This window comes from Dama dama, chromosome 5 (genome assembly GCF_033118175.1).
Source record: "Dama dama isolate Ldn47 chromosome 5, ASM3311817v1, whole genome shotgun sequence".
Classification (NCBI taxonomy): Eukaryota; Metazoa; Chordata; class Mammalia; order Artiodactyla; family Cervidae; genus Dama; species Dama dama.
Genome location: NC_083685.1, coordinates 78,338,877 through 78,355,540, shown reverse-complemented (window position 1 = coordinate 78,355,540; position 16,664 = coordinate 78,338,877). Strand labels below are relative to the sequence as shown.

General features: G+C 52.8%; 1 protein-coding gene across 2 annotated transcripts in view; it reads right to left on the bottom strand.

Annotated features, from left to right (window-relative positions):
* Positions 1 to 6,964: 6,964 nt before the first annotated feature.
* AKAP1 (A-kinase anchoring protein 1) overlaps positions 6,965 to 16,664 on the bottom strand; it is a 33,983-nt gene continuing 24,283 nt past the window's right edge. For both annotated transcript variants that reach the window (XM_061142596.1, XM_061142597.1), the window contains exons 5-11: positions 16,408 to 16,535; positions 14,706 to 14,883; positions 13,300 to 13,450; positions 12,845 to 12,912; positions 11,956 to 12,029; positions 11,706 to 11,768; positions 6,965 to 11,334 (exon numbers count right to left, since the gene is read on the bottom strand). In XM_061142596.1, the coding sequence (XP_060998579.1) occupies positions 11,260 to 11,334; positions 11,706 to 11,768; positions 11,956 to 12,029; positions 12,845 to 12,912; positions 13,300 to 13,450; positions 14,706 to 14,883; positions 16,408 to 16,535 (737 nt within the window). In that variant the 3' untranslated portion in view covers positions 6,965 to 11,259. The remainder of the gene's footprint in view (positions 11,335 to 11,705; positions 11,769 to 11,955; positions 12,030 to 12,844; positions 12,913 to 13,299; positions 13,451 to 14,705; positions 14,884 to 16,407; positions 16,536 to 16,664) is intronic.

The following is a 16,664-nucleotide window of genomic DNA, read 5'->3' as shown; positions in this document are numbered from 1 at the left end:
GTGAGTCTCAATCTTTAGCGCAGAGCAGAGCTACCTGGATGGTACGTTAGAGCAGATTCTGACTCAGTGGATCTGGGGTAGAACCTGAGGATTTGCGTTTCTAGTAAATTCTGAGATTGAGACTTTACTTGAAGAAGCACTGTTCAGAGACAATCAGTTGGTAGAGCAAGTAGGAGGGAGCTAACCCTTTCAGAAACTTGTGCTATGGTGCCATCTAGTGGTCTACAACCACAGTGGCCGCAATCTGTGCCGGGTGAATTGCAGACCCTAGTAAATGACTCAAGAAATTCATGATTTCTGTGGAGTTTATTTCCCTTGGTTAACTCTTCTTTCTTTCTTTCTTCCTTTTTTTTTTGTTTTTTTAAGGTAAACTTCTTATTGAAGTTAAATGATTCTTTTCATCCTCTGAACAACCACAGGCAGAAATACAACGGGAAGACAAGTCTTTTGAGGCCAGAAACACAACAATACAAACTTTGGTGCTTGTCCCCCAGATGCTTCCAACCTAAGGCATGACAACTTTAACATACTGGCAGACAGCAAAACAGCCACCCAGGTTACACAGGAATTAATTACTGATTTAATTTAACCCAAAACAGTCCTTAGCACTTCCTGGCAGTCAAGTCAAAGTAGGAAATAAGAGTTCCATCTTTTCACAATCTGAAGCAAGGGAGCATACCTGTTAAAGAGGAATATTGAATACCCCAAGTTCTAGGAGAAGTAGATCTCATATTTAAGAGGGTAGGAGTTAGCTGAGGAGGTTGTTGAAAATGCAGATTCGCAGCCTTACTCTTAACAAGAGTTTCTGGTTAGGGCCCCACACATTGCATTTTTAAGAGTCACTCCAGAAAAACACTGAAGCAAAAGACATGAGCCCCTGATTTGAGAAACACTGTATGAAAAAGTGACCTCCTGTAACGACGTGCTTCTCCCCAGCGCGGTCCAACAGGAACCTGTGAGCCACGTGAGCCATCTTCACGTGCCCATCAGCCATTTAAAAGCACAAAGAAAGAAAGAAAAAAAGACAAAAAGAAAAAACAATTAATTAAAAAATTAAAAACACCAGGCCTTCCCTGGTGGTCCAGTGGTTAAGAAGCTGCCTTGAGGTGCAAGGAATGCAGGTTCGATCCCTGGTCTGGGAAGATTGTACACACTGCGGAGCAACGAAACCCATTCGCCACGACTACGGAGCCTGCGCACCCTGGAGCCCGCGGTCCACCACAACAGAAGCCACCGCAAGGAGAAGGCCCTGCACTGCGGCCGGAGAGCAGCCCCTCTCGCCGCAACGAGAGAGAGCCCGCACGCAGCAGCAAAGACCCAGCGCAGCCAAAGATAAAGAAACAAAAAATGTTTAGAAAGAATAAATCAAACAATTATCCAACTTAAAAAGAAAAACAAAAAAAAAATTAATTCTTTAAGAAAAAAATGTCCAGGGTGTGTATTTTCTTTAACCCACTATATTCAGAATATTATTTCAACAGGTAATCATTTTTCTCATAAAGTATATATTTTACAACACACCACTCAGTTTGGACAAGTCACTTTTCAAGAGCTCTTTGCCTGTGGTCAGAGGCTGCCCCATTGGACAGTGAGGCTCTCGACGCCATACTGTCCATCAAAACTTGGAGTGAGGATGGAAATGTTCTGTTATCTGCATTTGGGCATCATTTATTGTCCACCAGGACCTGTGCCAAGTGCTTTATAGGCTTTATGCCTGCTCACCCTCTTGTCAACACAGTGTTAGGACTCTCAAGACAGGGAGGGTGCTGGGAATCGACAGATACCACGTCCCTGTGGTCGATTGCTACTGTGTCCATGCCTAGAGGGCCCAGGAGGAAGAACTGGGTCAAGAGTCTGAGCTAGGCTGCTGGCAGGGAGATACCCGAGTGAGGCTGGATAGAATCCTGTCAACAGGGGTGATGGGGAGAGACTTAAACCCTGAAGGGGATTCAGGGGTGGGGTGGGAACTGTCCAGTGTCTGGTAGACAGGGCTTCCTGGTGGCAAGAAACAGAGGTGGATGAGGAATTTATTGAAAGGTGACTAGGGAAACTGACAGAGCAGCAGCTGGAAGAAATCGACAGCAGGACATCAGAGTCACCCGCTGAGCATTTTAAAGTCCCAGTACACAGGTAACTCCTGAAGTTAAACCTTGTCCTCCCCCATGGCCCAGCAAGCCCCCTCCCAGGTGCGGGCTCAAGAGAAATGGATACAGGTAGCTAGCCACTAAAAACACAAGAAGGAATCGCAGCGCTTTAATTCATTACAGCCTGAACGTGGAAACGGAAATGCCAATCAGCCAGAGGCTGGATCAGAGAGCTGTGGCGGGTTCATGAGGAGGAGTTCGCTCAGCAAGACACCACCGAGGCACATCACTGTCACACAGCCCTGTGAGCTCACACACCTCCTGGGTGATCCCGTCCATGCGAAGCCCCCACAACAGGTGGAACAAGGGTGACACAGGAGTGGTGATTACTTGGCAGGGGGGTCCCGACTAGAAAACGTCATGAGAGGAACCCGGAAACGTTCCTCTTCCTTCACTGGATGATGGCCACCCTAGGTGTAATTATGCAAAAAAATGTGTACGTTCTCTACTCAAGATCTGTGCACGCTACACACAAATACTCCAAAGGTAATCATTTATACATGTGTGTTTGTATATTATATATATTTATATGACAAGTGAAAGTGTTAGTCACTCAGTCCTGTCTGACTCTTTGCAACCCCATGGACTGTGGCCCGCCAGGCTCCTTTGTCCAAGGGATGTCCCAGGCAAGAATACTGGAGTGGGTTGCCATTCCCGTCTCCAGGGAATCTTGCTGACGCAGGGATCGAACGTGTGTCTCCTGCATTGCAGGCAGATTTTTTACCAGCTGGGCCACCAGGGCAGATTTTACATATACATATATAAAATCGATGCCCAGGCTGTTGAGATCAGTTAGATCTGCATCTCTGGGGACTGCCCTGGTGGTCCAGTGGTTGAGAAGCCACCTTGCAATGCAGGGCATGAGGGTTCGATCCCTGGTCGGGGAACAAAGATCTCATACGTTGCAGAGCAACTAAACCCGCAAGCCACAACGGGAGAGTCTCCGTGCTCTGCATGGAAAGATTCCACATGACGCAACTAAGAACCAGTGCAGCCAGATAAATAATTTCAAAAAATCTGCATCTCTGAGAACGGGTCCCAGGCATAGGTGGTTTTTGAGGTGATTCCAAGCACACAGCCAAGGTTGGACATGACTGACAACCCCTGGATCAGTGTTTCTCAGACCCTGCGATACACACAAATCACCAGGAGTCTTGCTAAGATGAAGACGTGGGTCAGTGGGGGGCCTGGGAGTCCCTTCAGCTGCTGCCAGCCCACTGGGCTTGGGGCCCACTCTGCTGCCCCCACAAGGGCTTTCCTGCTTCACCCCCGGCTCCGGCCTGCTCACCTGCTCAGGAACAAGGCCTCCAGCAGGGGGCCGCCGCCAAGACACCAGCCCAAGGAACCTGAAGTTCTGGAATTGCCAACAAAGGAATTTCTGGTTGAAAGAGGCAGGACATACTGACGTTTAAATTTGGGGGAGGAGGGGAACAACGCACAAATGTTTACAGTGGGCAGTGGTCAGCCAACTTTTTCTATAAAGGACTGGGTATTTGGGGCTTTGCAGGGTGGCCTCTATCCAAGGTGCTCAACTGCATGGCTGCAGCACACACGCAGCCCAGACAGTATATACACACAGCTGCTGCTGTGTGCAAATAACACCGCTTACAGACTCAGGCCTGCTTCGTGACTGTGGTTTGCATCACACTATCACCCACGTGTGCTGAGCAGGAACAGGGGAACCTCATAACAGTCCCCCAGAAGAGGAAACGTGTGTCTGGGGGACAGGAGAGGAGGTGGCCATGCCCTCTTCTCTTCGTTTTTCTTTGGGATCACGTGTTATGTTCATCACCTATTAAAGAACAAAATACAAAGAGACAAGACGTGCACACAGGACGTACTTGCAGACTGCCTATCGTGAGGCCTCATCTGCTCTCACTTCTACCAGCTCTGTTCCACGTGCCAGGGAGCCAGTCCCGCAGGCCAAGCCCCATCTCAGCAGAATGCCTGGCTTCTCCCCCACCTCCCTGAGCCTCCTCTTCCTTCAGTGGAGCCCGCTGGAGGCTGCCTCCTGCTGGGGACAGGCAAGTTGGCCTCATAAAGGGAAGCTGAGGCACCACATGCAGAGAAAAGCTCAGCCTGGAGTCCGGAAGGCCTGGGATCCAGTCCAGCTCTGCTGACTCTCAGCCCCCTGTGCCCACCTCACCAGCAGTTGCCAGGATCCCACAGGAAGTGCGGGAGGGCGGCTCCAGGCGAAGCACCAGCTGAGCGGACTCACCAAGCCCATCTCCCCAGGTAGAGATGCCTCCAAAGGGCCAGGATGTGCCCCATCTTCGCAGCCTCCCTGCAGGATGCTTGGGCTTATCTGGCAGCTCAGCTGGTAAAGAATCCACCTGCAACTCAGGAGACCCCAGTTTGATTCCTGGGTGGGGAAGATCCCCTGGAGAAGGGATAGGCTACCCACTCCAGTATTCTTGGGCTTCCCTGGTGATTCAGTCAGTAAAGAACCTGCCCACAATGCGGGAGACCTGGCTTCAATCCCTGGGTGGGAAGATCCCCCGGAGGAGGGCCTGGCAACCCACTCCAGTATTCTTGCCTAGAGAATCCCCAAGGGCAGAGCAGCCTGGAAGGCTCGCAAAGAGTCAGACACAACTGAGCGACGAAGCACAGCACAGCAGGACGCTTGGTATACAGCAGGTGCTCAGTGGAGAGGAGAGACCAATGGGAGCAGGCAGAGCTTTTGTCCATCACCGAGTCAGGGGCGGGGCAAGACGAGACAGCCATCCCAGGTCGAGATAGAAGGGGGCCATCTGTCCCCACCCTGTTAGCTGGGCCTATTGCTAGCAACAAAGAGCCAAGATCTGTCCTAGATAATGTGCTTTGTAAAAATACAAAATAAGTTAGCCTCCTAAGAGGAATCGCCAGGAAGGCCCTCAGAGATCAGTGTAAAGTCAAACCTGGCAGACATCTCTGTGCTCACCTAATTCAGTGGTTCACAGACGGGGGCTGGGGAGTAAGGAAGTTGCCCCCAAGGCCATGGCCAGAACTCGGGGTCCTCAGAGGAAAGTCTGGGGCCCAGAACGACACCATTGATCAGGATAAGCCACACGTAGCCCCCACACCTCATGACTCACGACAGGCCTGCTTGGGATATCCCACACCCCCTCTCCAGGTGACTGCAGCTCCGTTCCGCACTGTCTTCCCATGGGGACCTGGGCACACAGTCTAATCTCCACCCAGAACTCAGCGGATGCTGGGCCAGCAGGGCACACGCTGCCTCCTGAAGCTTCAGCCTTGGGACCAAGGACCCTTTACTAACGGTGCCTGGTGTCAGAATGTGTGATCCTGCTGTGTGGAGGGGGAGGGAGGGCAGTTTTTTGGCAGGTGTCAGCTCCAGCAGACACACTAAGCCTGACCTCAGGTCAAAAAGACCAGGTTCTAGATGGCCAACGGTTCATACGTGTTCTGAAAACACAGAAAAGTCAGAAGAAATACAACAAAAAGAGGTGAATCAAAAGCACTTCCCCGGTGGCCCAGTGCAGGGCACACACGTTCCATCCCTGGTCTGGGAGGACCCCAGGAGCCTGGGTACCAGCAGCTGTGCTGCAACTGCTGAGGCCCACGCACCCTGGAGCCTGGGCATTGCAAAACAGGCGAGCCCCACTCTGCAACTGGAGAGCCCAGTCACCCCAGCCAAAAGCCAGCACAACCCAAAATAACTTTAAAACTGAACCCAAGTAACTCAGGAACAGGTATGTAAGAAATAGCATTCTGCCTGTTTTCCTCTGATTATTTCTGATCCTACATTTAGGTCTTCAATCCATTTTCTCTTTGTGTGTGGTGTTAGGAAGTGTTCTGATTTCAGTCTTTTACAGGTAGCTGTCCAGTTTTCCCAGCACCACTTAATGAAGAGACTATCTTTGCCCCATTGCATATTCTTGCCTCCTTTGTCAAAGATAAGGGGCCCATGTGTCTGTACTAATGAGGTGGATGAACCTACAGCCTATTATATAGTGAAGTCAGAAAGTGAAAACCAAATACCTTACATTAACCCATATATATGGAATCTAGAAAGACGGTACTGATGACCTACCTGCAGGGCTGCAACGCGGAGGAGGGTAAAATGTGGGACGAGTGGAGCGCGCAGCTGGAAACACACACTGACGTGTACGACGGCAGCGGGAACTTGCTCTGTGACTCAGGGAACTGAAACGGGGGCTGCAACAACCTAGAGGGCTGAGGGGGAGGCTCAAGAGGGAGGGGACACGTGTACACTCGTGGCTGATCCGTGCTGGCACAGGGCAGAAAAACACAATGTTGTAATCATCCTTCAACTGGTAACACATTTTTAATTTTTGGTAATAAAATTTTAAAAAAAGAAACAGATGAGCAATAAAGCTCCAAACAGTGAGTTGGGCAAAAATCTTTGATAACATGGCTGAAGTTCAATGTCACCATTAAACCATTCTTGAGATAGAGGCATATGTGAGAAGTTTATAATTCTGAACTGTCTTCTAGATAATTTCAACACAACTCAGGGGACATAGAGTGTGTGTGTGTGTGCGTGTGCACGCACGTACTTGTAGGAAGGGCAGAAATCTGACATTCTGCTGAGTTTCTTCTTGTTCAGGGAGAAAAGTGCGTAACTTAAACTCACTGATAGCACAGAATCAAGATGTTGAATACTCAATTTACTACAGGGAAAATTTTTGACCAAGCAAATAATGATGAAAGCAAAAAAAAGAGCCAATTAGAAAGCAACAGGAAAATGAACTAAACACCAAATAATATTACAACAGGGATCACAATCAACAAGTCAAATTCACCTGCTGACTTTCCAGATTTCACCAAAAAGGAAAGACAGGAAAACACAATGCCAATACATACAAAAATCCTTTAATGTAATTCTCTTAGAAATGGGTAGTACAGGCAAAAAAGAAAAAAACTGGGGGAGGGGGTGGAGGCAGACAGCAAAAAAGGAAAACAGATTTAATTTACAAGCTGAATTTAATAATTACATAAAATTTTAAACCAAATCAACAATAATGCATTATTTTCAGGTGTGGCAGAACATTTTCCACAATCCCCTCCCCCCCCAAAAAATCATTCTAGTTCATCTGGAGAAATAAATGCACCAAAGAACCCAGAATTTCTGAGTAAGAGTTTACACATGAGGCTGTCGTTACTGGAGTGATAGTGATGAAGGCAACAGTCCAGCCCTGAGCTGCCCAGACCAGCAGCCGCCAGCCCCCCTTGACTGCGGAGCACCTGAGGTGCTGTGAGTGCACACACACATGGGATCCCAAAGACCTAATACAAAAACATCTAAATACCTCAGCATTTCTAACACCCATTACACGTGGCAATAGGTTAAATAAACTTATTAATTTCATCTGCTCTTTCCTTTTAACTGAGACCCCTAGAAAATGTCAAACTATACTAAAATGTCTCACACTCCATGTCGCTGGACAGAGCCGGTCTAGAGATGGGTCTGGGTTTTCAATTTTCTGTCCACATTCTTTGACGCCCACGGAGACTGTTTTCCTTTTAGATCAGATTTTAAATGTTTCCTGTCTGGCCTAGGTGCCACGAGTTTCTCCTGGGTTTGTTTACATAAATTTTAATTTTTCTAAGCGGTAAAGTGATGTATCTCTCCCATCTGTGTTTTTCCAATTCTCAGTTCTGACTCTCCTAGAGGCAGGTCAGTGAGCCACTGTGGTGTCTGGGGACACAGGAGGACGAATGATCCTTCTCACACTGCCATAGAGGAGTTGGGGTTGAGAACCTGGCTTTCAGCCTCAATCTGCTCCACCTGCAAAGCGCAGTCCCCACTGTCTATCTCTGTGGTCAGGCCCTGGCTCACCCCACAGGTTGTCAAGAGGACCAAGTGTTGTTTAGTCGCAAAGTCATGTCCAGCTTTTTTGTGACCCCGTGGACTGTAGCCCACCAGGCTCCTCTGTCCATGGGATTCTCCAGGTAAGAACACTGGAGTGGGTTGCCATTTTTTCTCTCCAGGGAATCTTTCCAAGACAGGGATGGAACCTGGGTCTCCTGCATTGGCAGGTAGATTTTTTACCAGTGAGCCTTTTGAGGACCAAGGATTACTGTAAAGCAGCACAGCATCTGACAGTAAGTTCTCCGTAACTCCAGCTCAACCCTGACCTGAAGCCTACAGTGGTGCAGCAGTAACCCCAGAACTCTGACACCGACAGCCTACGAGGCCCCGAGGACCAGAGGGGCTACAGCCCACACAAGCAGCTGCAGTGAGAACAGGCTAGCTCTCCGGCTCCTGCGCTCAGCCATCCACTCTCCCCCACACCTGGGGAGATCATCCCTGTCCTCTCCAGCCCCAGCTTCTCCCATTTAAGAGTTCAAGTTTACACTTAAGCTGGCCCCGGGTAATTCCAAGCACACACCACCAACCAGAGGGACGCCATCTGGCCTGGCAGAGTAAGGACCTCCATGAACCTGGAAATCCACTCCTCAGTAAAGGCAACACGAGTACCAGCAAAATGGTCAAAATTAACTTTTTTAGAACTCTGGAAATTAATCCAAGGCCCATGGCAATCTGAACAGCGTTTATCCAAAGCATATAGGCTCCTCAGTAACTTACGTTTCTCCAATACTCCAGCCCTGAGACACCAGGCACCGCCTCCCCTCCGTGAGCCTGGGCCCTCGGCCCTGATCCCATCACTTCTCAGCGCCAGAGCCTTCCCCGAGGAAGCTGTCTTGGCTGGGCCGCTCCGGTTTGGCCTCCGCTCCGTCACCTCCCCTGCCCCCTGCCCTGCACAGAATCACGGGCTCCGGCTGTCACAAACCCCGCACTGCTTCCCAGAGAGAAGCCATGCCTCCACCCCCAGCAGGGAGAGCCCTCTTCAGACCAGCCTAAAGGCTGCCTCACACCACTTCCCGCTCCAGCAATGCAAACTGTAGAGAAAAAGCTTAGCCTCGCGTATAACCCAACTAGACCAAAGTCACAACCCACTTACGGCTGGAACTGAGGGCTATTGGCAGACTGAGCTTGCTGAGGGCCAAGCTCCATTCCAGCAGGGATATTTCCATTTCATTGCCTTATGAGGCTGATACCAAACAGTGGCAGAATTTTTCTTGGGCTCCAAAATCACTGAGGATGGTGACTGCAGCCGTGAAATTAGAAGACGCTTGCTGCTTGGAAGAAAAGCTATAACAAACCTAGACAGAGTACATGAAAAGCAGAGACATCACTTTGCCAACAAATGCGCATATCGTCAAAGCTATGGTTTTTCCAGTAGTTGTGTACAGACACAAGAGTTGGACCATAAAGAAGGCTGACTGCCAAAGAATTGATGTTTCTGAACTGTGCTGCTGGAGAAGACTCTTGAGAGTCCCTTGGATGGCAAGGAGATCGAACCAGCCCATCCTAAAGGAAATCAACCCTGAATATTCATTGGAAGGACTGATGCTGAAGCTCCAATACCTTGGCCACCTGATGCAAAAAGCTGACTCACAGGAAAAACCCTGATGCTGGGAAAGACTGAGGGCAGGAGGAGAAGGGGACAACAGAGGATGAGATGGTTGGATGGCATCACCAACTCAACGGACACAAGTTTGAGCAAACTCCAAGAGAGTGAAGACAGGGAAGCCTGGTATGCTGCAGTCCATGGGGTCACAATGAGCCGGATGCCACCAGTACCACAACCATTATCTGATCATGGAAACTGAAGCCTGCATTTTATCCACTCGGTGCCCAAAGCCAGGGTGAGAGGCTGCAGCCCTGGGGAGAAGACCTTCTGTGTGAAGGGCCCTGGGGCTCTCTTAGCTCTCCAGAAACCCTGGAGGGGTGGGCAGGCCCAGAGGCCGGGGCTCACGGCCCTGAGCCGACCTTTAAGAGGAGAGGCCTTTAGATCAAGACTTGGTTCTGCTCTTAAATCACTTCACAGGTTTATTAAAATGCACAAAGAATTTGGGCAACCAGTGCTCTCTCCTCAAGCCTGGCTGTCTGAGACTATCACAGGAGGAAGCCAAGGGAAGGCTGGCCGCCACCTTGTGGAGCAAAGGGGAGGAAAAAGCCAGATGGAAATTTTTGACTAAATTGTCTTCAAAGAGCCATGAGTCTCCTAGTTTAAGTGGTTCCCTAGAGCCCGCCACACTCACAACCACCCCACGACTCCCCAACTGTGTTCACCATGGGAAAAAAACAGAAGCTACAGTGTATAAAATTTGAGATTTATATGTTTGTGTGTTTAAGTTACTTAAATTGCACAATGCTGCATGAAATCAGTCTAAAAAAGAATCAACACACACCACTGCAAGGTAATCCAATGAGTTTTTTTTTTTTTTTTTAAATAAATTTGTACAGAAAAAAAAAAATCCCCGGGTCACACCCTATACCATACGCTCACCCTGTCCGGCTATGCAGGAGGCGATGGGAGCTGGGACAAGCAGCGGCCACAGATGACATGGGATGTGGAAAAACTGCAAGTTCCCTTTGTTCTCCAGTGTATCTTGTACAAAATAATTACATTTTTTAAACATATTTACAGAGTTTGCACAAATAGAAAATGGTTACAAATTACAACCAGGCTTGGCAAGATAAGATCCCCCTCCTCTATCACTGACTGAGGCCAGAGGTACGATTGCTTTGTATTTACAGGTGCATTAAAAAGTCTGTCTTCTTAGAGACCTAGATGGAGTTCATAAAAAATGGTTAAATCATAAATTCATTCGTAAGCTATACAAGCAATTGATGCCCATCAGTCAGTTCATGTCTTGCTCCCTGAAGAAAGACTTGAAGGTAAAAGAATCCCTTCCCCAAAAGCAAGCAACACATCCCTTGGCCTGTCCGCTCACAGGGGTTTGGGTTTGGGAGGAAATAGGATGGAGGCAGGAAGGGAATGGGGGAGGGGGGGCCGGACAACCTAGTTGAGACAGTTTTCCTTTCATTTTTTTTTTTGTTTCATAAACAGCTTGGAACCAGGTTAAGCCGACAGGCTTGTTACTCGCCATCTGATGGCTTTGAAAAGAACCACAATTCTCTCGTCTCAGAGACGGAAACAGCTCAACATGACCACAGTACGGGACGAAAGGACTCTCTGGGGAGGACAAATGTTTGTAATTCTGCTGTAAAGTCTCTTCCTTGAGTGCCAAGCCCAATTTCAACAGTGCAAAACAGACTCCAGAGGCAGTGTGGGGTGGGTCAGAGGCTCGAGTAGTAGCTGTCCACCCACTGAGCAAGTCCTCGCTCCACCAGCGACCGGTTTATCAACACCACCTAGGAGAGAGAGGCCCTGGAGAGCACGGCCGTGGCACCGGGCCAGCATCTGGGCCGGCGCGGTTCCCCGCCTCAGCCCTGGCCCCACCACCAGCACCTGAATGACTGGGCCGGGCCCGCCAGGGCTTCATGGACAGGCCCTGCCAGCAGGCGAGCAGGCTCTCCACGCTCTAGTACCAGGAGCCGAAGGGGAAAACCCCAAGGGACAAGGTCCGAGAGCGCCCAAGGATGTCCTGCCACGGGGGCTGCCACAGCTCTGTGGGGGTTCAGCTGCACCTCCGGCCGCCACCCCTGGATGACAGCGGCATCCCACCCTGACTGTGGCCACTGAGCGTCCTGCGCGTGATGGGGGAGAGGAGGCCCGAACTTACTTCATCTCCAACCACGCTCCACAGCTGAATCAGAGGCAGGCCGGTCGGGCTGTAACTCGTCACCTGAGAGAACAAAACCCCCCATGGTGTTTGTAAGCTACCCCAGGCCCTTCTCCAAGACTGCTGGCCAACCCAGGGCGTGGGCCACGGGCAACAGGCGCCCAAGGTCCGCTCCCATGCAGCCGGGAGCTGAGAGAGGCTGGAGGTGCCGGGCGGGAGCTCCCGGGACAGGCCCGCCCGCCCCACATACCTGAGCCAGCAGCGCTGTGTTCCCCGTCATCTCGCTCATAGCCGCGTCCGCCTCAGGCGAGAAGTGGTCATCGTCTGAGGAGAGGGAAGAGCAGCGTTCAGCTCTCACCGAGGTGGGGCACGCGTCACAAAACTCGCAGGTGTTTTCTAGCAGACTTCACACGCTGCCACAGACTTACAGACCTCACAGGACAGAGCCACACCTGAGCTGGGTGCAGAGCCCCAAGGCCTCCCTGGGAACGCTTGGGGTGCCTGCTGCATGCCACCCCCAGGGGCCGGAGGGGCACAGGGACAGAGACTCTGCCTCCAGTGGAAGCATCGCCGCCACCAACACTGATCCAGGGGCTGAACGGACTGCTATCTCACGGAATCAGGAACACATGTTACAGGTGAGAACATGTGAAACACAGGTCAGTGTCTGAAGGTCAACCCACTGCCACAGTGAGGCAGGTGCCATTCAGACCCAGGAAGTTGGCCACACAGTCCACTTTGGGCAGCGATTCCAAGCGGGCGGGGTGCGCGGACAGCACTGTCAGATCATACACGTCCAGAACAAGGACACACCCAGGGTGAGAGGCAGGGAGGACAGGGCTAAGTCTGGGAATATCTAGGAACAGAGACGTGTCTCTAGGAAGCCTCTCAAAGCTGCAGGCCTGGGTGGAGGCTAGAGCAGTGGGCCTGAAAGCAGGGGTCTGGGGGTCCAGGGACCAGCACCACGGGAGAACTTGTTAGAAATGCATGTTCTCGGGCCTCCACCCAGACCAGTCCATTGGAAACAAAGTGGTCGCAAGCTGTGCTGCTTAAGCCTGGAAGGTGAGGACAGGGTCCCACAGAGAAGACCGGCTCGCCCCGGCCCAGGCCCAGGCCCAGGCCCAGGCCCCACCTGTTACCTGACAGAGGCATCACGCTGTCCAGAAGCACCTCTGCCCCCTGGAACGGCAGGGTCACAAAGTCAGACCTGAAAGACAGGCCAGGCCCGAGCTCAGCCTGGACGCCACGCTGCCCACCCCAGGCCGACGTGCCCCTCCTGCTCAGCGCCGTGACCCTGAAACCCAGGGAAGCCACACAGCGGCGCACACGCCAGGCACCACACCGCTCCCAGCTCCCCTGCACAGGCCCGGCCTCTGAGGCGCTGCTTGCATCGCGCGCCTGAAGCGAAGTCACCCCCTTGTGCCGAACGACACCCAGGCTTCTTCCACCAGACGGGGCTCTCCACTCTGTCTGGCTGAGGCGGGCATGGGGTTCATTTGCATCATCCTCTCCCAAACAGAGTGGGCAGCAGCAGGAAGAACCCACCCACGCTCCAGGCGCCGGCTCTGCAGACGTCACGGCTGACTCGACTCACCGGATCTGCCGCAGCATGTCGACTTTCACCCTCTTGTAGCCGCCGTAGTCGACGTAGCGAATCTCAACCTCGTTGGTGTCCTCATAGGCGGCCACCACCTGGGCTCGCCACCAGGCCCCATCCGCGCCGGGGGCAGCGCAGATGACCGTTACTGTGGGCAGATGAGAGTGTGTGCCCAGAGCCGGCACGGGGCGGGGCGGCCACAGACCCTCCCCGGGCCCAGCATGGACCAAGGGCAGTATCCGCCAGCCATGCATCTCTGCTGCCCCCAACACCCCCCAGACAAGAAAGCACCCACCCACACCTTTCTCTGAGACTTAATGAGGCCAGAGGTGGACACAGATTACCTGAAATAAGCCAGGTAAATTCCAGAATTCAGGGAATGGACCAGCATCTGCCTTATACTCTGAAGGGAATGTCCCAGAAAGAATCCAGAGCCTCAAGGGCAGCAGACCTCTGGCTGGCTGCCAGGGCCTGCTCTGGCCCACCGCAGACCAGACCGAGGGCTCCCGAGCCCAAAGCCCACTTCTTCTGGCCTTTGCTTCAGGACGGTGCTGAGAGCAGTATACTTGGGGCCGCCAACCAGGCCAGAGCAGGTGGCCCTGAGTGCCACCAACCCCAGCCTGGGGCAGCAGGGGCGGGGGCCTGTGACACGGCTGGCCACACTATATCCTGACCCTTAAGGGCAGGCCCCAGTACAGTCCAGTCACCTCCTGGCCTCCAGTTCTGTCTTCACTTCTGGGTAGAAGCAACACCAGAGAACCTGACAATATTCCTCCAAAATGAAAACCTTAATATAAAATGCCCCCCAAATTTCAAAAGTTTTCCTTATGTCTTAAAGCCCACTGGGGGCTTCAGGTTAGGACTCCCTGATATGGTAGGTTAGCGACATCAGATCTCTGCTAACGAGGATGACGAAGATAAAAGAGCTCCGGAGCAGGGGCCACCTGGGCAAGTCACTGACTTCAGAGCCTTCGTTTCCTCACCTGTTAACTGGAGATGCCCCAACCCACCGTCACCGGAAACCGGGACCATCTTCGGGCCTGGCATCTGCAGCAGGCACTGTGCCTGTCTGACATACACAGTAGCCACCCCAATTCCCAGACCACGTGGGCACCCCCCTCCCTCAACAGGCGGGCAGCAGAGCTGGGATCTGAACTGCCGTGCCAACTCTGTATTCTGACCCCTTCTTTCCGTCAGCCTATGGAAACACCAGCTTGAGCTAGCCAGGAAATGGGAGCCCAGTGCACCCCATACCAAGAACTCAGGGATGCTATTCCCATGAAGAGCCCCAGAACAGCCTCCTGCTGGTTAAAACCATGGGCAGAACAAGAGGAGACCCTCAAAACTTCTCCCCGAGCCTGGCCAGAGCCCGGCGCCCCTCGGACCTCGAGGGCAGCACTTACTCTCCACCGGGGTAGGCAAGGTGGGGATCCCAGGCTGAGAGTAGCAGAGGTACATCTGCTGGTCCAGGCTACGCAGCGCATGGAAGGTAGGGTGTGTGTGCTGCTGCACAAACAGGTGCCCGGCGTTGACCTGGTTGACCACGATTACCTCCACAGTGACGCCATCCGGGAGCATGAGCTGCGGGGGGGGGGCACGTGCATTCAGCAACCCTTCTCACACCTGGGATAAACTCTGAGGCCCCAGGGCAAGAACCCAAATTGGCACATCTTGGAAAAAGGCATAGCAAACCAAAGCAACACGGCTCCTAGACAGCACAGGTCCAAGGAAAACTCTCTTAAGCTGTTCAAAGTGTTTGGCTCCCCTGTGGCCCTGGCCCTGCAATGCCCCAAGTAACCATGAGGGGTGGCCTCAGTTCAGCTGGGCAAGGAGGCTCCCAGGCATCCGCAGTGGATAGATTATCTGGCTGCCCACAGGCCTGGGCACAGCTTCTGCCCAGGCCACCTCGTCTCAAGGCTCTTTAAGACCCAGGGACGGCAAATAGGAATGGGGAGGCCACTAAGAGCAAGAGGAAGGGACGGTCCAGCCTGAGGGCCACCCTGCCAGCTCCCTGCAACGGCAGCTGACCCCAGGAGCTCCAGCGCGACCGCTGACGTCTCTCCAAGCTAAGGCAACAACGAGGCGCTGTGGACACAGCAGGGCATCCACTCCACCTCCCAGCCAGGCAGCCACAGAAAGAGCTTCGGGTGAGAGCTCCACGCCGACCCCCGGCCCTGCGGGCTATCTCCAGCCCCACCAGCCACTCACAGCACAAGGAGAGGAGGCCTCACCAACCGCTCAACCACTTGAAAAAGACAGAGTGGGTCTGGGGCCACGCCTCACGGGAAATCCCGATGATTCAGAAGTGAAGCGTGGAGTGGCGGTCAGCCCACTCCCGAATATCCACAAGAAGGCAGAGGACATCTACCCCTTCCCTCAAAGCACAAGGGTACTGGGAGGGAGGAAGACACAGAATGAAAAGGCCAGCATCCTAAACACTTTCTTGGAGCGCACACCCACCCTACGTGTGAAATGTAGTGTTCTTAGCCTTTAGAAACCTACAGTTCTGCTCCCAGTGAGACTAGGCTCATAGAGCTGAAGGCACACAGCAGGATGGGGTGACAGGCCCCAGAGACCCCACAGCCCCAGCACACAGGCCCCAAAATGCCAGCTCCTCCTCTGCTAGGGCTCCCAGGGGTGGAGATGGAGTGGGGGTTCTTTCCCTTTATGACCCAGGTGTCCCTTGTGAGGATGGAAGGGGAAGAGCCTCCTTCACCAGGGGCCACCGCTAGACCCAAATCCACAGCCGGGGTGGGGGGGTGTCCCCGAACCAGGTCCAGAGTTGATCAGGACAAGGCACGGCTCTAAGGCGTCCCGAGTCAGCCTGCACAGCCAGTCAGCAGAGAGCAGTCCTTTCTAGGCAACTGCCTTGAGAACAGACTGCCCAGGTGGCAGAGGTGGGGAGAGTGGTCCTTCCAAGCAAGGACTGAGAGGCCTCTGGCTTCCTACAGCACCCTGGCCCCCAGCCCAACCCAGAGAACTAAAAGCAGAGCTGACCGCTGGCCGGAGGTGACAGGCGAAGGCCTCAGTGTGCCCCAGGCCTTCCTTGCCCACAGCCTCGGGAGCTTCCATCTGGGGCTGGCAGGGAGGAAGGGGCATGCTCACCCAGGAAGTCATTGGAAGAGAAGGCAGCGCCAGCGAAGGCAGCGGGGGGGCATAAATGTTGGTGAGGTTCAGTTCTTTGAACTTCTTGCCAATCAAGCTCAGTGCCTTGTCCACGTGCTGCTGAGAGCCTGCGTGTGGGGCAGACCACAGTCACCGGCTGAGACAGGGAGCAAGCTGAACTCACGCCCACCCACACCACACTCTCCCCAGAGCTCAGGCACACCTTTAAGGTGCCGAAATGCCAAGCCTCACCTTAA